This window comes from Phoca vitulina, unplaced genomic scaffold, assembly GCF_004348235.1.
Source record: "Phoca vitulina isolate PV1807 unplaced genomic scaffold, GSC_HSeal_1.0 scaffold28, whole genome shotgun sequence".
In the NCBI taxonomy this organism is placed as follows: Eukaryota; Metazoa; Chordata; class Mammalia; order Carnivora; family Phocidae; genus Phoca; species Phoca vitulina.
Window position 1 is genome coordinate 12,782,808 of NW_022589731.1, and position 25,095 is coordinate 12,807,902.

Below are 25,095 nucleotides of genomic sequence, written 5' to 3' on the forward strand. Positions count from 1 at the left end.
AGAGACACAGCGAGAGAGGGAACACAAGCAGGGGGAATGGGAGAGGGAGAAGCAGGCTCCCCGCAGAGCAGAGAGCCCAACGCGGGGCTCGATCCCAGGACCCCGGGATCATGACCTGAGCCCAAGGCAGACGCTTAACGACTGAGCCACCCAGGCGCTCCAAACAAATAAATATTTTAATAAAATGTATAAGTTAAACAGACCATTAAAGAATAACAAAACAGGGGTGCCTGGGTGGCCCAGTCGGTTAAGCGTCTGCCTTGGGCTCAGGTCATGATCCTGGCGTCCTAGGATCGAGTCCCGCATCAGGCTCTCTGCTCTGCGGGGAGCCTGCTTCTCCCTCTCCCCCTGCTCTTCTCTCTCTCTCTCTCTCTGTGTCAAATAAATAAAATCTTAAAAAAAAAAAGAATAACAAAACAAAATAACAATACTAGCATTTGCTGAACACTTGCCCTATGTCAGGCAAACTCTGTCGAACTGTGACCTTGCTCTGAAGTCTCAGTGTATTGTCTTTTAAAGCTGTAGTGGGAAGCTCTGCCTCATTGGCAGCAGTGACCGACCCTTCACCACTTGGGTTTAATACCTGGCTGATTCTCGGTGAAGAAATGCAAGGAAGCAAATATTTCTTAGAAAACGATTCTTCATGCCTTTACCCGGTGCAGCTGCTGGAGCACATCACTTGTCCACCATAATGGACGTGCCTATAACTGACCTCTTTTCTCTCTAGAGTAAAATCAGTGGTTCTCAGGGGTCAGCTGTCTGTCGCATCCTTCAGAACACTCAGTACCGCTTGTTTTGTGACCTAATTGCCCACTTCTCCCTTGCCCCTCACAGTCTTCCACTTTGCCTCCAGGAACTCACAGTGTCATTAGGCAAAACCCTGTATTTTCAGCCTCTTCAGCCAATTAGAATGTTTTCTTTACCTTGTTGCTCGAATTCAAGCCTGGCTGTCCCCCGAGGAAACGATTTCCCCTGCAGATCTCTCAGGGGGTTTCCCGTGGCCCTTCCCCCACTAGACCTGAAAGCAGGGCACATGCTTCTCTACCTTTTTGGAAGTTATGCCATCACCACCTCCAAATACTGGGTTTCGTACATCCTGTTCTCTGACCCCTACCCTCTGTAGTTCCAGCTCACTTACTCTATTAACCTCTACTTCCAAGAGTCTTTGATCTCCACTGGGACCTCCAATCCATAAACCTGAGCACTTTCTTAGTTGTGAACACTCCTTCCCTCATCATTGTACTCTTCTCCTCACCCTACTTTACATTTCCTTCTATACACTGAACGACCTGGCCTCTCTCCCTTGCTCCTATCTCCTCTCAGACTTCCTCTAGCCTTGGTCAAACTTAATTTGCCCAGTTCTCTGTCAACTCCAGTCCTGTCCCCAAGCAGCAAAAAGAGGCTGGAAGAAACCCACAACAAAACTTTTTGTATTTTAACCTTATGACCACAACTTTGACAAATCCTACGTTGCCTGGGTCCATTTCTTGGTCTTTTTGCTGGTGCTTGAATGCACCATTTCCACTCCTCCCTGGGGACCTTTTCCTTTAATGCTACTTCTCCTTGGCTTCTAGCTCTTCACATGGCTTCACCCCCCATTGCCCCCACTTCATTCAGATCATGCTTACATTTCAGTTCCTCTGAGAGGCCTTCCCTGATCACCCTCTTTAATGTACTCCTCATCACTCTTGGTCTCCCTTAACCTGCTCTAATCATTTATTTTTCTATGATTTTATGTTAAATATTTATTTGTTTTTTAATCATCCTCTTCCCTTCTGTAAAGGGAAAGATCCTGTCTGTCTTGTTCACTGTTCTTTGCTTAGTATCTGCAACAGTCCTATTCAAAGTATGTGCTTAAAAAGTATCTGTAGGATGAATGAATTATTTTTGCCCAGTATTTTAAATTCTAAAAGAACATGGTCATGCTCTTGAAAGTTCTTGTTGCATTCCTGCTTAGTTCTCTGCTAATCAGGACCAGACCAGAATATCCACTTCTTTATCCTTTTAGCCTAAGAAATGAAACTGTCAATTGCTTAAGTTATATAATGCCATTAATTTCTACTTGCTTTGAACAGAATGAGACTGCCAGCAGCCATATATCTAGTGTTAGGTTTGGAATCCGTATTAGGAAACATCATCCTAGTTTTTTCTCTAATTGGATGTCTGCACTGTGGTACTACATTTACATTACCTCATACCCCACCCTAGTTCCTTCTATCAGGCATCCATCCTTAAGGTGAGGCATTCTACCCTGGTATGTATCTTCTTGCCCTGCTGTGAGAGGACACAATCTTTATAGAAAAGTATTGATGGAAATGGTCCCCCCAAAGGGTTTAGTTTATTTGTAGCAGTAGATTTCACAACCACATAAGACTTAATGATGTTCTGGGTTCAAAAAATCTGTAATCTTGCTAATACTTAGAGCATATATTAGTATTTAGCATAGTGTTCAGTAACTGCTCTTTAGTTCACCCACTCCTTCTGCCCAAGAGAGTCTCAATACATAATTAGTGCTCAAGGAATAAGAGTTGCTATTCTTCTTCTTACTATTATTATTGTTAGAGAAAAGTCATATAAATTTGTAGCTTACTGAAAGCATATGACTTAGCAGGCAAAAAAAAAAAAAAGAAGAAGAAGAAGAAATCGGTATTTTTCTCTACCATTCCTTTTGACACCTTATAAAACCTCAGTGATATTAATTAATTTCCCATCTTCTACTGTGCCTGCATGCAAAATAAGGATGACCTCTTTCTCTGGAAGCTTCATGACTTAACAAAAAATAAGATACATTGAGTCATTTGAAAACTAATAGTGAAGAGTAAGCAATGCTTGCTCAGTTCTTTAGACTATTGACCTAGCCGTGGAGTTAGTACTGAGATAATAATTTTTGCCCTTTTCTGAGGGGAAAAATAACCATCAGAGTTCGCTAGCCAAGATAGGAAAAATTAAAAGGAAAGCCATGGTCCTGAAGAGCAAGCATTCTTATGGAAAGATTAGTGACGGCAATAACAGGAGCTTGACAAAACACCATGAAAAACAAAAGTGTACATGTCTAACAAACTTACCTATATCATAACATATTGTATATGGATCTGGCCAAAGTCACTTTCTCAGCTAATAAGGACATTTTTTGTTAGAACCATGAATACTGTGGTAGGGCTGGGAGTACTGCCCAGGGCCCCCTTCAGGATAGAGCTTGTTATTCTCACAGCTCACAGCTGTGGGTCCGTCTCCAGGAATTGCCCTCTGCTGAAAGAAGCTGCCTCACCAACACGATGCCCCCTCCCTGTATCCATGGGGGTGTTTGAGGTCTTGGTCTCTTGCCTGCGTTGGATACAACTCTGAAGGACCACCCCACTCATCACAAATTAACTTCTCCCTCTGCACGTCTCCACTTCCAACACCCCACACAGATGTTCCTGAGGGTACTTATCAAAAAACTTCCTACACATAAATCTCGGAGTCTTGGAATCTGTTTCCTAGGAAACCTGACATACAACATATACTATGTCTACAGTCTAAGGAATAGTTATTATGAGCATTTCCAATTTTATGAATGTCATCAATTTTATGATGATCACAAAACTCCCGTAACTAAGTGAATTTCCCCATTGACATTTGCCATGCTATGTGATATGGGGCTTATTTCTCAAATGAAAGTAGCTTGAATGACCCTAAAATAGGGGAAATGCCCTGAAGGATTGGTATTAGTCACAGTTTCAGTATTATACTTCATGATCATTTCCAAAACAGCAGAAAAAGATGGCAACCAATCAATACTGTCTGTTAAAGGTCAGATTGTGACCAGGGAGACTATGTTTCCCATGGCTGGCATAACAAATTACCACAAAAGTGGTGGCTTAAAATGATAGAAACTTATCCTCCCACAGTTCTGGGGGCCAGAAGTCTGAAATGAAGGTTTTGGTAGGTTTGGCTCCTTCAGGACGCCCTGAGGGAGAAGCTGTTCCAAGACGCTCTCCTGCTTCTCGTGGCTGCCGGCAAACCCGGGCATCTCCTGGCGTGCGACTGCGTCACGCCACCGCCTCTGGTCTCCACGTGGAGCTTTCACCTCTGTCTGGTCTCCTCTTCTAAAAGGCCATCAGGCCCACCTTAATCCAGCATGACCTCCCCTTAACGAATTACATCTGCGAAGGCCCTATTTTCAGATATGGTCACATTTTGAGGTTCTGGGTAGGCATGACCTTTTGGGGGGATACTGTTCAACCTGCTACAGAGACCATGTGAGGAAACAAACCAGACTTCCTTCCCTGTGGGCACTTTTATTTGTGCTATGAATCTTTTAATTAACCTGCTGTCCTTTTTAAAGACAACACAGTGAGCCAGATGTGTGCAGTGGGCCACGCCCAATGACAGAAGGCTCCTCAAAAGTTTAATCAATCAGATAATTAGTAGGACCAAGAGGGAGCAGCATGAGTGAAACCAGAGGAAGGATCATTACACAGACTCTGACCATTAATTTTTAGTCATACTGAAAAAGGAGCTTTGGGGAAAAAAAAAAAAGATTTGGAGAGATATTTTATTCACTGCCGCATACTTCATCTTTTAAAGCAAGCTCTGATGAGGTATTTGAGTTCACACAATCAAATCATTTACAGGAAAGGCCAAGAGGAATGCTATACAAATATATTCAGTTCGGTCATGTAAGGAGTCTACATGTCTCAGGTCCTAGGCAGGGCAGCAAGCCTGCCCCATGCATTCCAGAGACCCTGAGAATGACCAGGGTGACTGAGTGACTAAAAGCATCCTCCGCCTACTGTTCACTTTCATTTTTCCCCTCTCAGCCCTTTTGATTATAAAATTAAGGATATTTAATCTAGCAAATAATGGTGAGAGAGCTGATGGGCAAAGAGGCTTCCCAGGCCACACAGAGACACATAAAAGCACACTTAGGAACCTATCCGTCCATAAGAGTTTTCTTTTTGCTGTATAAGCCAAAAGGTTTCAGTGGAATATTTATCTTTTTAATAGCTTCCCCCCACCCCTGAACTTTCTACCACTTGCACTGATCAATTATCATCCCCTGCAAACTTGGAGCTTCATTCCAACTTTAATGTACAGACACTGCGGTAACAGTTCCACACTTTGGAACCAAGTCTGAGCGAATGAAAGTGCCCAGGAGGGAAAGATGAGAAAAGATCTGGACACATTAACCTCCCTTTCTGCCATGAATCACCAGAAAAAAGGTACAGGGGGGTATTAATGTGGAACAGATAACATAGCTGGTATTCAGGTGGATTTGACTTAAAAAAATTGTGTTTGCAAATGATTTGACCTAATATAAAAATATAAACACCTGTTTTTTTGCCGGACACTACGCTAAATACCTTACTCATATGTTGTCCTTTATCATCCTCAGAGTGACTTTGCAGGATTAGTGTTATAAATTCTATTCTCCATATAAAGAGCATGAGGCATAGTAAAGTTAAATGATTTGCCTAAGATCCCACAAGATTTGAATCCAAGTCTGCTTTACATGCAGTAAAGGCACTTGGGCCTGAGGAATATATCTAGACTTTATAATAAACTTACTCCCAAACCTTATGCCAAAATTATTGAGCTACCCTGCCCACAAACTTCAAGGGACCTAAGAAGATTGTTATAGACTGTCAAGAAGATGTCCAGGGTCTGGTGGTATAGAAATGCATCGAGGCTTTGAATAATGCTGACAGGTCATGACATACAGATAGCAACGGGGTATAGATATTGGGGAGGATGAGAAAACTCCTTGAGAAGAAGGTCACTTCAGTGTTTGCATCACTGATGAGCTTTACAGAAAAGGGGTTGTGTTAGCCAGGGGCAGCCATGCAGGCTTCAGGCTGCCTTATATAGAGACATATAAGCAAAAAGGAAGTTGGCATGGGTGGCTTTTTAGGAAAAAAAGAAAAAAAAGAAGAAGAAAAGAAACCCCTGGAGCTGTAGCTATTGTGTATATTCATGCATACGTCTGCAACTCCATGTATCTCCAGCACATTGTGAAAGCTGATATTCAAAATGGTGATAATGGGACAGCAAGACAATGTTAAATTATGTTTAGTCTATTCTAGTCTGGTTGAAAAGAAGGGAAATGGATATTTATTTTGAGATTTCATACTTACTAAAAGAAAAATACCCTAAAATAGCAAAGTCTTGGTCCTTACAGAGTTAATGTTCAGCTTTCTGGGAAAACTGTCACCCATAATGGCTCTTTGTCTAAGGAATCCAGGTAGGTTTTACTGTATCGTAATTGCATACATGTTTTCGTAACAAGTCTAATAAGCTCTCCCATTCAGAATTTTGTCCATGCTTTTGTTACTTATAATAGGCTGTGATTGGTTTAATAATCATAGTAGAAAGTCATTTATTATGCTGGATCTATTAACATTTGATTCTTCATTAAGAATATTGCCTTGTCTGCACTTTTATTCTTTCTGCTGACAGTTTTCAGTGCTTCTTGATTTAGTTTTATGATTGAAGTTTCAGGAATAAATGTTTTAATTTAATGTTCACTTGGTATAACAGATTTGACCAATAGTTTAATAAAAGAGCACTGCGAGTTCCTGATAGGGAAAGGTTTGCTGCTATCCATTTAGGATGATTTGCACCATGTCTTAATGAAGGTCACACAGACCCACTATGTGCTGCCCTTGTCAGGTCCCATCTGAGCATCCAAGCATGACTTTCTAGGCAAGTAGTGATGATCTCAGTCATCCCAGCCAGGAAGTGTGCTGAGGGACTGATGAGGGACCAGTTTCACAGAGGGTCCCAGTGTTTCTATCTGGTCTCTTCTCATCCCTGCCTCCTGAACATTTCCTAGGCTCTATCCTCAATGAACTTCTAGCAATTTCCAAAACAAGCTTTGTGCCTTTTACTTCTGTGTTCATGCTTTTCCTTCTGCTAGAAATCTCCATCCTTCTTCATTCTCCTAATGAACTCCTAGTTATCCCTCCTAGGTGCCAGGGAAAGTCTACTCTGTGTAACACATAATGCTCTCAGTCAGATTAGACACCTTGATCAAAGCAGGGGAAAATAGGCAGATTTTCAGTGGCAGTGTTGATGTGACATGATAGGAAATTTGGCATTGAGATCAGATTTTCTCCACTCTATAAGCCGTCAATAAAATTCTCTCCTGGAGATTGAATTCCTTAATAAATCTGTTTCAAACTATTAACAGAGATTTAAAAAAATATTTTCTCTGCCCTAAGATATATAGATACAGATACAGAAAGAGAGAGAGAAATTTTTTTAATCCTCATAACAACACTATGAGGAAGGTATAGTTACTTCCATTTTCTAGATGAGAAACTTGAGGCACAGAGAGGTTGTGATTTGACCAATGTCACATTTAGATGGATGAGAGAGTAGGACCTTGAACTAGGCAGGGGTTGCTAAAGGTTGTTCTCTTAACCACATTACACTTCCCTTCAGTGGTTATGATAGGAAAAATGATTTACTCCTAGTTATTATTTTTTAAAGATTTTATTTATTTATTTGAGAGAGAGAGAGCGGGAGCGGGAGCGCATGGGGGGAGGGACAGAGGGAGAGAATCTCAAGCAGACTTTGCGCTGAGCATGGAGCCTGGTGAGGGCCTCGATCCCATGACCCTGAGACCATGACCATAGCAGAAATCAAGAGTCAGATGCTTAAACGACTGAGCCCCTCAGGTGCCCCAACTCCTACTTATTGAGAGAAAGTAGAGTGAGGAGGTCTTGGAGTGGCCTAGGATGACCTGGGATGGGTTCTTGCAGATGAGTTTTGCGCCAGATCTTGCAGAAATGGTAGATGTTGGCCAGCAGTGTGGGTGGATAGAGTGGCCTGACAGAAGCACAGGGCCGGGCTTAAGCAAGACAGGAAGTCAGTTGATTCGGCAGGCACATCTGTCTCTCACACTTAATACTTCTTGAGGTCAAAAAGGATGGTCCCAGTTTTGAAATAAATATATGAAGTGCAGTGGATAGGTTGCTTTTTGCACTAGAGAAAAGTGCAGTTTGGCAACTGTTTAATAAATAATCTATTTCAAATTTTTAAAAATACTGTCAGGAATCAACTTTTAAAGATAGTATGTTCAAAGTCACCTCCTATTAGCATTCATATTTATTGACCAACTCAGGGCAAAGCATGATTATCTAATATCTCCAAAGGAGATAATACCCTCATTTTCTGGGATCTAACTACATGTTTAAAAATCAGCAGTAAAGGGGTGCCTGGGTGGCTCAGTTGGTTAAGCATCTACCTTCGGCTCAGGTCATGATCTCAGGGTCCTGGGATCAAGCCCCACATCAGGCTCCCTGCTCAGCGGGGAGTCTGCTTCTCCCTCTCCCTCTGCCTCTGCCCTTCTCTCCTGCTCGTGCTTTCTCTCTCGATCTCTCTCAAATAAATAAATGAAATAAAATAAAATAATCAGTAGTAAAACTGCTGCGATCACAAGCAGCCTCTTCACTCCCCAAGTCAGTCCCACACAATTAAAATAACTGAAAATCTCAGTTAAACCAGATATTATACTATAGATATAAACCTCTGTGTGTGTGTGTGTGTGTGTGTGTGTATAGTGAGAAATTTTGAACAGAGATCAAACATGGAGGCATTTCAACAAAGGAAAAAATATTTGGTACAATATGAAAATTAAGCTTACAATTGGAATACCTTTGGAATCTCAAGAGCAGCATACTGATTCTGTGAATATTATGTTTTATTCCTTAACCCATTCCCACATGTAATACTTTATTCTCTTTGAGTTTGCTTCTAATGCAGTTTAACCCTGGTTTTGACAGTGTCCATCAACTTAATTTCTTTTATTAATATGAATTCTTCTCTTAGTGAGTAAAGCTAGCTAATGTGTTTTTTTTCTTTATCATTTCATGCAGAGCAAATAGTAAATTAGGAAGGAATATGATTTTCACTTTCATTTTTCCCAAGTGTAAACAATGAAATCAGAGAATCTGTGCTGGAGATCTGGAGTCTTGGTATTTGTTGATCCTATGGAATCAACGCCCTTGATTAGCTGTAAGCCAAGCCATTAGGCTGACTTAATTCTATGCTCAGTAAATTAATTCTATTTTCCTAATGTGACTAAAAACTAAATTTCATATCAATATAAACACTCATTAAACTGCAAATACCCAGTTGTGCAAGCTGTTGAAAAGACTCATTTTTATTTATAGATGGATTTTGATAAGAATAGCATTAAAAGTAGTTTAGTAGGGAAATGTTAGAGTGATTAATGTGCAGTTGTTTGCATTTTTAATATTTCACTCATATATCAGATTAGTATTTGTGCATACTGTCAGACTTTATTCTGTCCTTGTCAAAACACTTATTACTGCTGACAGGTATAACATATCCACATTAATCCTTAATTCCTTGATTCAATTTTCTAATTGCTTTTTTGGCATGCGATGATGGCCATTTAGTCTTATGTGATGTGTTCATTATATGGTATAATAATGTGCTTTAAAAATTAGCCGTGTCATTTAAAGTAACTGAACAAGAAAAAATGACTAAAGATTGGAAATTTCAAATTTCACTGTACTTAGATATTGGTATGTTACACATACTGGAGCTTGTCCATAAATCATAGTCACAGAATGTTAAAGGGACCCTAAAAATCATACAACCTATTTGTTCACTTTTCAGTTGGGGAAATTGACTTAGCAACATACCCAGTATCACACAAATACATGGTAGCAGAGTTGGTCCAAGAACTCAAATGTTCTGAACCCTGAATCCCTGCCTCACGAATGAGGCAGGTGCATGCATATGACTTTTAGAGTGATATCTTAAGTTCATTCCTACATTAATAGCCAGGCTGAAAGAATGAGATATTCTTAGTCTTCTTAAGCTGTATTTTTAGCAGTATCCTAAGGTGGTTAAAAACCAAGATATTAGAATCAGACAGATCTGAGTTTCAGTCTGTCCCTGGATCTGCCCCTCCCTCACTGTGTCACCCTGAGAATATTATCTGACCTTTCTGAATTTTAATTTCTTCGTCTTATAGAAAATAATGTAATAATGCATGTAAAATGCTTAGCATAGCACTTGAAACCTAGTTAAGTACTCAACAAATGTTAGTTAATATTATTTTTCCATGTTTTATTATCCCCTTAGTATCCATAATTTGGAGAAACTGAGTCATGCCTACCATGTGACAATTTCATTTATTCTTTAATTCACTCACTTATCATGTGAAAAATATACTCTATTAGATGGTATAGGTAAAGCAAAGAGGAATCCAACATGGTATCTGGCTTGGTGGAGCAGAAATCTAACAGAGACATATGACATATACATCAATAGCTAGAGTAAAAGACTGGGAGACATAAGTCCCCAAAGGAGGCATAGGCACCATGCTTAGGCATTTCAAAGAGAGAGATGAGTGCAGGGACAAGAGGGATGAATAAGAAACTGGGCCTATCCTCAAAGAGATTGTTCAGTGGATGATAGGGTATTTGTGAGTGTCATTCAAGGTGAAAAATGAGGAGGACCATAAAAGGTACAATTAAAGAACTAAAGGGAGAGAGACTCAATACCTCAGACCAAGGAAGGATTCATGGATGAGTTGGATTTGGGAGATGAATGATTTTAGAAAAATTAGAGGCCTATAGGAAAGATCTCCTAGACAGTAGGGATATTATGAGTGAAGACAGCACACATTCCGGAAACCCTGGGCACAGCTGTTGAATAGTGAACACTTACATTGACTAAAACACAGAGCTTGTGCAGAATAAAAGATGACATTTGACAAGAGCATGGCAATCCTGAAATGCCATTTTGGACTTCACAATACAAAGATCACAAAGTGCCAGCCATCAACCATTTTGGCCCATAGGTGTCTTCTTTTGACAGCAACAATTTTGAGATCTAATGTCTTTAAAGAGATCTTATACTTTCCAGTTCACTGTAGTACCCACTACTTTTTGTTGTCTTATTCTAGAAGTTAAGACAGTCTTCTTACCTACTGTAGGCATTGTGCATAACGGTTAGGCATACAAGCTCAGAAGATAGGTGACACTGCTCCAGACCATGGCTTTGTCATCTATTATGTCTACAACTCTACTTATGTTAAACTCTCTGAGCTTCAGTTTCATTATCTGTAAAATGGGAACAGTTCCTAGCTCATGGAGTAAGGTTAAACTCACGTAAGCATGTAGCACAGCACAAGGCATATTGTGAGCATTGAAGAAATGTTAGCTATTATTAAATTACCCACCTGGGCCTTGAAGGAATTTGAGTTTGCAAACTTACTTTGAAAATAGTGAATGTTTTTGAGAAAGGAAACATCTTTTATTATTATTATTATTATTATTATTATTATTATTATTTTTAATCTTCTGAGGCCTAGTCCAAGGACATCAAATAATTCTGTTAAGTCCTCAGCTGCTGGGGTGAGGGTTTTCAATGATGGGGCTTCAGTGTGATTTCTGGAAGAGAATCACTCACTCATTTACTCTTTGAGCGGGCCAATGGAGGAAGGAACAAGTATGTAGCCCACTTTGCCCATTGGTATCTTCCAAGCACCCCGTGATTCTTGCAGTAGCATTTTCCTAAGCTATGTCAAATGGTGGCCTCACTTTCAGAGTATTTCTTTTTCAGTCATTATAAATTTTAAGAACTGTCATCTTGAAAATCCTTATGATTCCAGAAGCTTCTCTGGTAACTTGCTTGTCTTTAATAGCTGATAAATGGAAAGAGATAACACAGAATTTTTGCCTCTAAAAACAAGAACTTGAAAGTATGAGTACAATAGTTTCAAAAACACTAGAGTGAACAAAGCAAGTCTTTTTCACTCTAAAAGTGCTGTGTGCTTAATAAACAAGGACTACTAATTATGTAACTGTCAATGATATTTTCTGGCACGGTCTAACACCAGCTTCTTGCAGTACAACAAATATGAAACTGCCTGGAAGTAAATCACAGTCTCTAAGTGCTATGGGCAAACAAACCCATGCCTTATTTCTTTCAAAGGCAGCCATGGAAAATGCATGATAAATTGCACAGTTCAGTGAACATGTTATGTCATTGTGAAATGATTTTGATTCATGGTTATGTATCTATTGCTGAACAACTGGCAAACCTCAAGGTATCAGAAATATCATTCATGGGGTTTTGCTATTTTCTGCTGCAAAAATCAAGTGCTATAAAGTGGGTTTTTTTCCCTTTTTTATTTAAAATTCTTTATTGAAAGTGAGATTTCCTACAAATTCTTCGGAAATAATTTTTTAAATTATGTGAATTCTTGCCAGAAAAGTCAAAGAGCTGTGCTAGTCATTAATATTTTTAACAAAATGAGTAATTCATATTTTTGCTAATAACCTTTTATTAAAATTTTATAGCCAAAATAGAAAAAGTTATAAGCCAGTTTGATTTTAAAACAGAATTATAAGCTTTTTTCATATAGTTTATCAATATAAAGAAATTTCTGAATGTTTTCTGTACAATAGCAGCAGAATTAAGAGTAAGGAATTATTGAGGACGCTTTCACAGAAGTGGCTCTTATACAAGCATAATTCCTTTTTCATGGTCAAGGTATTTTACTACACTCTACATCTGTTGCTGATTCTCTGACGTTAAATAATTAAGTCATTTTCCACCCGAAATTAACAGTTCTTTTTTTACTAATTTTTCTCTCAGTTGGTGCTTTTGGCATTAGCATTTGATGTTTAAAACCTTATCTTCCAGTGTTAAAAACAGCAGAAAGGTAGCCTGACAACACAGTCAACTGATGTACTCTCAAATTGTTTCCTGTTTTTCTATATCCCCTAAACCAAGAACCACTGTTTCTCAACTATTTTTTGTTGTTGTTTTGTTTTATTTTGTTGTAATCATAAACTTATTTTCTCCTCATTTTTGTAATCAAGTATTTTAACATGAATTTGGATATTTTGAATAGTTCCAAGTATTGCATTGAGAGCTTGAAAACAAAACAACAAAGAAAACCTTGCCTGATGGTAGAGAGGAGAAGTATTTCTTAAGTATATTAAAGAGGATTTTAATATTTCTGATATATCACCATTATTTTAGCCTGAATTCATTTTATTTTCTCTTAGTATATTTTAACCAATTGACCTTTACATATACTTTGCATTTATTAAATTAGAATAAATTTCAGAAGCCTAGAAATATGGTTCAAAACATTCATAGTATTTTTCTGTTAGCCTTGGAATATGACAAGCCTATTCTCTAAATATTTACATCATTGGAGAATATCTATGTACTTATGCTGATTTTGACTTAACATTTTCAAAAATAAGTCTGTTAAATTAAATGTAAGCTTTAAAGTGTAAAACCGTAGATCATGTAACTTGATACAAGTATTGCAACATGGCTTACAGCATATTCCTGGAAGAATTTTATGCCCTTTACTTCTGCCATCATGGCCACTTTCACCTTTATATTGAAAACTCCCAAAATGTATCTGTATGAGGAAAATTTTTAAACATGAGATTTATGTTGCTATAAAGGAGGAATCCTTTATAATCATATAAAACTGTTGTCACCAGAAATTTCAGTCTAAGTTTTACATGAAAGGGGACATATTTTATCTTTAATGCCTCGTTAAACTTTCTGGAAACGGCAGTATTCTAAAATATTCTTGGTGAATGACTGCATATGTCTGTATTTCTTCTGAAAAGTTCAAATATGATCAACAAAAAAACCCCGAACAAATCATTTGTTCTAATAATTAAACCAGTGGCATTTTTTTCTTCTATTTTGTCTTCATGCATAGATGTTGCTTTGACCTGTCAGCCATGTCTCACTTGCAGTTTTTTCAGTGAGGTAGCCAAAATCACCTTTCCTATGCTAAAATGATATCCTCACTGTTTCAGAGGTGACATTGTATTTACACCTAAATTCCTTGTGCATGTTTGTGTCCACACGTGTGTGCATGGAATGTGTGTGTTTGCACACCTGTGTGCTTGCACATGTATTTATGTACATGTGTGTGGGTGCATGTCTGTTTGTATATGCACACATATGATAAACTACATTGTGTGGTTAAGAGAATGGACTCAGGAGGCAGCCTGCCTGAGTATAAATCTCAGCCCTGCTCCTTCCTAGTTATATACATTTAAATAGGTAATTTTAACTTTGCTTCAGTGTTCTCACTGTAAGATTTAAATGAGTTAATATATGTAAAGAATTTTGACTATCTAATTCATAGTATAGTACTTAATACAATACTAGCTATTACTACTGTAATTATTATCATATTTTCATTTACTCTATTCCTAAGGTCATATTGTTTATACAAGTGTCTTAGTTGGTGATTATGACACACGTATTTCAAAGAACTGATCTTTGAGGGAGTATAAAGGCCAGGCCCTCTTGGCCCAACTTGATTGTTGAAAGATTATTCTGGCTCTAGGTCTCCTCTTGGCCCTGCATCTCAGTTCAGCCTTTTCCCTCTGTCTAATGAGGCTTCCTTCTTTTTCCTTCTACATTTTTTTTTTTTAAAGATTTTATTTATTTGACAGAGAGAGACACAGCGAGAGAGGGAACACAAGCAGGGGGAGTGGGAGAGGGAGAAGCAGGCTCCCCACCGAGCAGGGAGCCTGATGTGGGGCTCGATCCCAGGACCCTGGGATCGTGACCTGAGCCGAAGGCAGACGCTTAACGAATGAGCCACCCAGGCGCCCTCCTTCTACATTTTTTTTCGACCATAAGAACCTCTGCTTGCTAACTCTATCTCCCACGGAGTCTGCTTCTTTGGAAATCCAATTTATGACACTGAGCTCTGTTGCCTAAAACTTCCTAGAAAAATGGCCAGCCCAGTAGCAATAAATACCTCTTATGTCTGGAATTAATACCACTTCCCAGCAAGCTTCCTTAGAGAAATGTCTGATTATAGGTCTGGGACAGGCAAAAGACAAGGAAGCTATCAAAGGCTTTTGTGGTTATGTCAGCACTCAGGAGCCAATTTGAAGATATTCTCATTGTTCAAAGATAGTACAATTTGAACAATTAATAAAACTAAAAACAAAATTATAACAGCTATCAATTGAAACACATCAGAAATATTAAAAGTTATAAATTTATAATGATAATATAAATTTTCATGTTTGGAGAATGCTAGCAAATAGTTATTTTGAAAATTGATAAATAAAAGGAAATCAAGTATTTAGCCTACTTTTCCTATAAAAGCTGTATAAAAACTCTCAGTAAACTAAGAATAGAGGGGAACCTCCTTAACTTGATGAAGAATATCTGCAAAAATCTTACAGCTAACATCATGCTTAATGGTGAGAAACTTGAAGCATTCCCACTAAAATCAAGTACAAGGTAAGGATATCCCCTTCTCACCACTCCTTTTCAACACTGTACTGGAAGTTGTAGCTAATGCATTATGACAAGAAAAAGAAATAAAAGGTATGCAGATTGGGATGCAAGAAATGAAACTATCTTTATTCACACATGACATGATTTTCTATGTAGAAAAATCCAAAAGAATCAACCAAAATACTCCTGGAATGATAAGCAATTATAGCAAGGTTGCAAGATACAAGGTTAAAATACAAGTCCGTTTCTTTCCTACATACCAGCAATGAACAAGTAGAATTTAAAATTAAAGATACAATAGTATTTATACTACTACTCCTCAAAATGAAATACTTAGGTATAAATCTAACAAATATGTACAAGATCTGCATGAGGAAAACTACAAAACTCTGATGAATAAAATAAAAAAGAACTAAATAAAGATATTCTGTGTTCATGAATATGAATAATCAACATTGTCAAGATGTCAGTTCTTCCCAACCTGGTCTATAGATTCAAAGCAGTCCCAATCAAAATACCAGCAGGTTATTTTATGAATATCTACAAACTGACTCTAAATTTTTATGGAGAGGCAAAAGACCCAGAATAGCCAACACAGTATTGAAGTCAGGAGGCCAGACCCTACCCAACTTCAAGACTTACTATAAACCTACAGTAATCATGACAGTGTAGTATTGGTGAAAGAATAGACAATTAGATCAATGGAACAGAATAAAGTGCAGAAATAGATCCACATAAATATAGTCAATTGATCCTTGTCAAAGGATCAAATGCAATGCAATGAAGTAAAGATAGACTTTTTAAGAAACAGTTCTGGAACAATAGGACATCCAATGCAAAAAAATGAATCTAGATAGATACCTTATACCCTTCACAAAAATTAACTCAAAATGGATCATAGACGTAAATGTAAACTGCAAAACTATAAAAGTCCTAGACGATAACCTGGAAGAAAACCTGGATGACCTGGCATATGGCAATGAATTTTGGATGCAACACCAAAAGCACAATCTGTGAAAGAAATAATTACTAAGCTGGAATTCATCAAAATCAAAAACTTCTGCTCTTCAGAAGACAATATCAAGAGAATGGGAAGACAAACCACAAAGTGGGAGAAAATATTTGCAAGAGAGACATCTGATAAAAAACTGCTTTCCAAAATACACGAAGAACTCTTAAATCTCAACAATAAGAAACAAGAAAATTAAAAGTGGGCCAAAGACCTTAACAGATACCTCACCAAAGGAGACATGCAGAATAGCAAATAAGCGTATGAAAAGATGCTTCATTATCACATATCATCAGAGGAAGTTCAAATTAAAACAGCAACAAGATGCCACTGCACACCTATTAGAATGGCCCAAATCTGGAACACTGACACCACCAAATGCTGGTGAAGAGGCAGAGCAAGAGGAGCTCTTATTCATTGCTGGTGGTAATGCAATGGTACAGCCACTTTGGAAGACAGTTGATGGTTTCTTAAAGAACTAAACGTGCTTCTACTATATGATCCAGCAGTCACACTCCTTGATATTTACCCAGTGGAGTTGAAAACTTATATTCACACAAAAGCCTCCACATGTATGTTTATAGTAGCTTTGTTTATTTTATTTATTTATATTTTAAAGAAAACACATGCAAGTGGTGGGGAGGGGCAGAGAGAGAGAATCTTAAGCAGGCTCCGTGCCCAGTGTGGGACCGGATGTGGGGCTCAATCTTATGACCCTGAGATCATGACCTGAGCCAAAGTCAAGAGTTGGACACTTCACTGACTGAGCCACCCAGGTATTCCATATAGTAGCTTTATTTTTAATTGTGGAAATTTGGAAGCATCCAGGATGTCCTTCAGAAGGTGAATGGATAAATAAACTGTGGTACATCCAGACAATGGAGTGTTATTCAGCACTAAAAAGGAATGAAAAGATGTGGAGGAACCTTAAGTGCATATTTATTACTAAGTGAAAGAAGTCAACGTGAAAACGCTAAACTCTATGATTCCAACTACATGACATTCTGGGAAAGGCAAAACTATAGAGCCAGTAAGAAGATCAGTGGTTGCCAGGGTTTGGGGTAGTGAGGAAGGGATGAATAGGTGGAGCACAGAGGATTTTTAGGCAGTGAATATACTTTGTATGATACTATGATGGTGGATATGTGTCATTTACATTTGTCCAAACCCATAGACTATAACACAAGAGTGAACCCTAATGTAAACTATGGACCTCTGATGAGTATGATGTGTCACTGAAGGTTCATCAGTTGTAACAAATATACCTCTCAGGTGGGGGCAATTGATGATGTGGGAGGCTATGCATATGTTAGGGCAAAGTGTGTAGGGGAAATCTTGTACCTCCCTCTCACTTTTACTGTGAACCTAGAACTGCTCTAAAAAATAAAGTCTACATCACATGCATGTGATGTAATGAGCACTGGGTATTATATAAGACTGATGAATCGCAGACCTGTACCTCTGAAACCAATAATACATTATATGTGAATTAAAAAAATAATCCTATAACAATTATTAAAAAAATAAAGTCTAAAAATTTTAAAAAATAAAGTCTATTAAAGAAAACAAGCTAAAAATAGAACAGAGTACTTTTCAAAAATATGTACCAATTTTTAACTCCCCAAGAAAAAAAAATGTCTTCTAAATGTTAATGACCACCACTACAAAAATACTATATTACTATGAGAAAATATTCAATTGAACTATTAAAAAATGAGACATTGTGTGTCCCCATACACCTAGGAGTGTACAGTTTACCTGACTGAAGCATGGGTAGGAGAAAAGTAAAATAGCAATGTCCTGTCAATTATGTGAATTTAAAATTGGGTTTTCTTTTTCAGGGAGCACCCAAACCCATAGCCATTGAACCATGTGCTGGGAACAGAGCTGCTGTTCTGACTGTTTTCCTTTGTCTACCACGAGGATCATCAGGTGCCCCTCCTCCTGGACAGTCAGGTAAGATGAATGTGGAGCCATCAGCAGTTAGGCAAAACATGTAGACTAAACAGAAGAAATAAACAATACTACCAAGCAGCACGGTGAGGATATTTACATGGTTCTAATGTAAAGCATGGTAGAATTTATTAGAATGCAAACTTTTACCAAAATATCTAGAAATCTGCATTGCTATAAATTCAGATTTGCCAGTGTTTCTCTTAAAACTACATGTTAAATATGTATGTATGTTTGTGTAATATACGTGTGTATGTATATTCAAACACACCCCAATTTGTTGTAAATACAGTGAGAAATCTCACTAGCATGGCAAGTTTTTGACCCTTTCGGGCTGCTTATTTTTTCCCAGTATGTGTGTCATATAGGATGCCAAAATTATAAATGTGATTAGAAGTTTGCTTCATAATTATGGAACCAAATTAAGGAGTTTACTTGCATGTTTGGAATGTGTAGTATGTCAGAGGATAATAGCTTGATGCCACCATCTCAGTATATTTAATATATGCTCTTGTTATCAGACCAGACAGCTGGAGCTCATGGGCCAGGGAATCCTCCCCCTCAGATGGCACAACCAACCTTTGCCTCTGATTCTCCTTTTCCTACATGAAAATCATATTTTGAATTTGGGGGTAACTGTATGTGTCCTATTAGAGGTCTTCTCATTGCTGTGATGTTGTCCACATTGTACACACACACAATGTTGACTATAACTTGTAATTAAATCACAAACCATGCTTATTTCTCTCTTTTTACATATTCCATTCCATTTACTTACAATGTGTAATTTTTCCATCTCCGATTATTTGCTCTATCCAACTCTTATGAAATGGATGCTTTTTGAGGGTAAGGATAATTTCAAATCTGTCTTTCTTTTCAATTCCCCTTAAGCAAAATGTGCCAGAGATCTGGCAAGTTCTCAATAACAGTAGTTGATACTGAACTCACCTCCCTGATTATTTTATCTTCTCTTGGTTCCCTAGCTAGCTTTGACCTTGCTCCTCACTTTCTTGATTTGTATCCATCCTGACACAAAAATGGAAGCTACATTACTTTATACCCTATAAATTTTAGATATTCATGTAACAGAGTTTTTCCCATATGGAGACAGAGGGTTTCCACCACTTAAAAATGATTTGTCATTTATGGTACCTGATGATATCTTGTTGCAGGAATTTCTACACAAAGTTTATTTGTAGATGTTTATTCAAAGAAATAAACATTCTCTACTTTCTCATATGTTGAGTGAATGCCTTGCTCTTCTTTCAGAACCACCAAGGTAAATATAAATGGGATGCAGCAAGTAGAATAGTTTGGCACAGGTCAGATAAGATGGATAATTATAGGTACTGTGCCCAGCTAATGGAAGTATTGTTTTAGGGCTGGGATGATTTCCAAAACAAACACTTCACTAATGAAAACAAGTCTGTATGATATACACCAAGGTTCTTCTAGATCCTTGACAAGATGACGTACAGATGGGCAGAGTGAAGGCAACTGCCAATACTCTGTCCCTTTAACCTCTGAAATCTTTTTGACTGATTTGAAAGAACCAAGTAGCAGTGTGGACAGTTACCTCAGCTGTGTTCGATTGCAGATGCATTATGATGACTAACGATAATGCTATCTTAGATGTGCATAGTGCTTTACTCTTTACAAAGTGTTTTCTTATTTTTCACATTTGATTCTCATGACAAGCCTGTGCAATCAGTATTATAAAACTCACTTTGTAAATGAGGGAATTGAGGCATAGAAATCTCTATTTCTACACTCAAGGAATAATTAGGAAACTACTAGAGTATAGAGAAAAAAAAATACTGATAGCTAACATGCCAGGTAATTTTTCCTGATGATCTGTAGCAGAGACCTTATTTGTCTATAATCCATAGCCCATGTCTTCACAAAGCCCAACATTTGGGGGAGTCCTGAAAATGTCTATAGAGTTGATAAAGGTAGACAAAACCTTGAGTTAACTTACCATACTTTTTCAGAGCCTGTAGATTGAACTATGTTGAATATGTGTGTGCATAATTCAGGATGAGCTTGTTCTTTGTTTTTTTAAAAAAAACTAATAAATGTTTTCTAGGTATTTTTCTAGGATTAAGAGTCTTTGAGTCTACTTCAAAATACAATATTATCTGCTGTCTGCAGTCTACTTTGAAATGCATCAAAAACATCATATTGATGTATGGATAGTAGGATGGGGTGGATGGACAGATATATTATAAAGCAAGTAAAGTAATGTTAATGGTAGAATCTAGGTGGTGGGAATACTGTCGTTAAAATTCTTTCCACTTTGCTGCATGTTTGAAATTTTTATAGTAAGATGTTGGGAAATAAAAAAAACAAACAAAAACCTCCTGACTTCACTGCAACCAAACAAAAAATAAATTTAAAAAAACAGGTACTGTTTGTAGAGAGAAATTTTCTAATGTTCACGTCTCAGTTTTCCCTGAATAAGGCAAATACTGACACCAACGTACAAATTAAACAACTTATTTTTTTACTCTTCATCAGGATACTTGGTATGTATACAGCCAATTAAAACTTAACATAGTACCATCCACTACTTGAGAAGAAATGCATTCCAGTGATCATTCAAGAACCATATTGGCTCTTGGAAAGGAAATTTTGACATTGGTTATCTCATTTCTAGAGTTTGGTTTATCTCATATCTTTGCAAGAAGTCCATATATGTGCCTGTGCTTATCCCAGTGCCCTACACACAGAAAGCAGTTCAAAAACACTTTTCATGATGATGGTGATAGAGAAGGAGCTTCATGGATCAACTCCTGACCCCATCCCTACTATGGGATGAACATGGTGCTGGGAGCCTTCTCCTGGCTCTTGAGCGACTTATGCTCCAGATATTAGCATATCTATTCAATGACTAATAAGTCTTATTTATTAGATTAAAAGTTCTCTTGCAGTCCTTAGCCCAGTCCCAACATTTTTTACAAGGCCCTTTTTTGAAATGTAGCTTTCCAGATGTTCAGTGATGCTTTTCCTAAGGCACTCTTCATTACCATGAATAAAAGCCCTGAAGACAAGGATAAGTTTGGGGATAAAGAGAAGGTGGAAGCATCTGAGGAGCATGGTGGTCTCTCTGAAACTGAATGTCAGCACCGACAAATAGATACACAGTGCTAGTTTTTTAGCCATCTCTTTTGAGCAGCAGCTAGTAATATTTTTAATTTAAAATATGACGTTGTCTTTGGAGTTTCTTCTCTTTCCACCAGAAAGTGTTTTAGGAATTCTTAGCAAGTAATAAGGGTCTAAAATGTGTGAAGTCCTTTCCATAGCTTTCATCTTAACAGAGGTCAAAAGAAAAACTGCAGATTCATCCATCAGATTACCCCATGCACTAATCTTTTTTTTTTTTTTTTTTAATGTAATGCATTTAGGTGTTTGTGAGAAATTCTCCCTCTTGATGGCTTAGAAGAGTAAAAGCAAAAGATATTAAATAGGTTTTTTGGCATTCCTGAAGCTGGACTAATTAGGTTCCCAGCTCCCCCACCCCGTAAACCTGTTGCTTCATTACTCTATCCTTTGTGAGAAACTCCTGCCAACCATGCCAGACTGTTCGGGTTAATGTGGGATTTCTGCTGTTGACATTTGTACACTCTACACCACTTTCTCTACTGACCTCAAAATGGTTGAAAGACTGACATTCCCATGAAAACAGGGCCCATCAAGTAATTGCTGCATGAAACTAAACAACCAGGCATGTCTCCAATCACCTTGGATGGCAAGGTCCTCAAGCGTTTCAGAGTCACATTAAGATGAAATGTGGACAAAGTAAATAGAGCTCTTCAAAAGCCTAAATTGAAAATGATAATGATTGCTGTAACTTTGTGATGGAAGATTATGGATTTTGTAGTTTATGGATTCTCACTAAGAAGAAGCAAATTAAGTCTTCTCACTGGATTAAAAATCCCAGGGACCCAGATGTCCACAGCCAAAAACGGAGCTATGTGCTTCAACTAAAAGTAGAATTTTGCCCTGATCTTGCCCCACATTTGATTGAGTCTAACATTACCAAAAAGAATACTGTAGAAAGTCTAAGGTTTTGAATCTTCTTTTCTTTAAGCTTAGAAGTTTTGGCAGGATGACCAGATTATTTTGAAAAATCTATAATATTGTATAATGTTTAAAATGATAGTCTACTCACAGTGTCATGGATAATGATGACACAAAAGAGACCTTCGTTTAATTAAATGAAAAAGAGGTGGGAGAAAGGGAACTAGTAATTCTGAGCATTGTATCGGGTGCTTTCCATACAGTCATTGGTTTAACCTTCTTAATGATTCTGGAAAGTAGCTATTACTATCCCACAGCACCAGTGAAAAGTAGGTCTTTGCAGTCCCAGAGATAGATTGGGTCTCCAGGTTCTCATTGTGGGACTCTTTTCCTCTGAAGCCAGTTTTTAAAGCTAATTCACATTTTCCAGAAGCTTCTGAGTTTTCCTGTCCCTTAGGACTCTATTTTCCTTCCATAACTTTGCCACTGTATCTTCACACTTGTTGAAAAACACCTGTTGATCTAATCTTAGCACTCTCTCTGTTAGAGGTGGCTGGAAAAAGAAATTAAACTACTGAACCATATCAAGACTTCGTTATCAAAAATCTGGCATGGTAGTTACTTTTAACCTCAAATCCAAATATTATTTACATGCACCATATGTATCTTCATAAAGAAGAAACAAGGAAGGGGCATTTCATGGCAAAATAAACTATAAAATTAGGCAGAGAACCCAGGCAACCACAAAGAACAAATACCTGAGATTATTGTTAATAAATATGACTCTGTCAAAAACACACCTACTATTAAAAAGGCCCACAGATCAATAGTAGGAAATAATTTTATCCTCTATCCAAAATATCGTTATATAGTTATTGTGAATCTTCTTGTACTACCTTTATTAATTTGAGAGATATTTAAACGCGTCTGCTACATGCCAGGCACTGTATGTACGGTAGTGAAAAAACCAGCAAGTTCCTGTCCCTGTAGGGGTTACAGCCTACATGGAGATAAACACAAAATAAATAGTCACACAAATAAACCCATAATGACAAATTGTGTTAGGTGCTATGGACATAGAGTAGACAGTGCTTAAAGAGAGAGTTATACGGTTACTAAGCTTAATATCATTCTAAGGGAGTAACAAAATGACAAACAGTCATTCAAATGCCCTTTCCTCCGTTCTCACTTGCCACCATGTCTCCGTCCTGCTTGACAGTTGAATAGTCCCCACCTCGCCTCTCCAGCTTCTGGAAACTCTCCCCTCTGGTGTGCCTTGATCTACCTCAGGCACCTACTTAGAGATGATGGACGTAGAGCACCTCCCCTCTGTTCTTGGTCTGCCTCATCTGCCTGGAATCCTTTAGCCAACCTCTCATCCTTCTCCACCCAGTCCCTCGAGGGTTGTGCCCTCTCCACTCACAGGGGAGCTGACTCCTAACTCTGGATCTCCAGCCAACCCTGCTCACCTATTAAGCACCAGCATCACAACCTGGATTTGCTGCTCTTTAAGCATAATGTCACTCTTCCTTGACTCTCTCCCTGTTACCACCACCTACTTCCCTACTGTTTTTGTACAGTTCATTTCAGAGTGGCTCAAGTTTGAAATCCTGGAGTTGCTTGTCTTCTCTCTTTCTCCCATTTTACATGCAAATAATCACAGAGCTCTGTAGATTTAACCCCTTTTGGCAGATAGAGCAGACATCTTGTTTTTGCCATTCTTCCTGTCTCCAGTTTTCATCTGGGCACTGGCCGCTGTCACTGGACTTCTGCCAAAAGAGAGCACAATTCTAATCATATCATTCTCTTCCTCATAAGCCTTTGCTGGCATTTTATTGCTTATTGAAGTGAGTCCAGACATTTAGTCTGGAGTGTGAGGTCCTCCTCAACCTCTCTTCAGCATTCTTTCGGGTTTGGCGTCCACCCACAGAATCCTTGCCAACGCCCACCTGCAGAGCACCACAAACGAGCCCACCCTTGGGCAGTTATTTTAACCTTTTGGACCCTCAGTTCTCTCATCTATAAAATAAGGAAGGTGACCACACGGTATATTTTTATGATGGCTGCCAGGCCTGTAATTCCACATGTATGTTTCTTCCTATGACTCCGTGAGTGTATGTGTGTTGTTTGGCATATGCACTGTTGTTCCTCATACTTGAGATGTGCTCTCCCTCTTAGCTGCCTGTTTCCAAAGCCCAGTTCAAAAGCCGGTTCCTTTTCCATGAAGCCTTCAGTTTCCTCCATATAAACATGACCTCACTCTCCTTGAAGTCCCATAGGATTTACTGGTTCAATTCTTTACCGCCTCCTAAAATGTATCAGAGTCACTGTGTACTTCCCTTAACTTTCTTCCCAGGTAGTAAGCTCTCGGAGGGCAGTGGCTGGGTCTTATTTTGTCTTTGAATCCCCAGCTGCTAACAAGGTTTTGGTACTTAGTAGTTGCTTGATAAATATTTAATTGATGAATAAAATTAATTATCCTTAAGTGATAGAACTTCCTCACCAAAAAATATGTAGAAAGAATGTGTGTATATATATATATATATATATATATATATATATTATACAAATGCACAATTTACTAGTTATAATTTTACTTCAGGCCCATAATCTCTGATAGACTGGATTTTGTGTATTTATGATTCATGTAGGATTCACATTACCTATCTTGGGGACTAAAATCAAGCTCAACATTGTACCTTTGATGAAAAATATTAAAACTTAGGTTGCTTAGATTTAAGGTTCAAGGAAAATCAGAATATTAGGGGAATATGACACAAACAGTAAGGCGCTTTATATTTCCAATGTAGCATGTACTAAACCTATCATAAACTTATTTTATT

At 38.1% G+C, this 25,095-nt stretch overlaps 1 protein-coding gene across 5 annotated transcripts in view; it reads left to right on the forward strand.

The window, feature by feature from the left end:
- The window catches only part of ATRNL1 (attractin like 1), an 839,540-nt gene that overhangs the window by 720,808 nt on the left and 93,637 nt on the right, over nt 1-25,095 (forward strand). For 4 of the 5 annotated variants that reach the window (XM_032423422.1, XM_032423424.1, XM_032423423.1 and 1 more), the window contains exon 28: nt 18,121-23,377. In XM_032423422.1, coding sequence (XP_032279313.1) covers nt 18,121-18,279 — 159 coding nt within the window. In that variant the 3' untranslated portion in view covers nt 18,280-23,377. Of the gene's footprint in view, nt 1-18,120; nt 23,378-25,095 lie in introns of those variants that run through there. The other variant, XM_032423427.1, reaches the window with a different exon arrangement.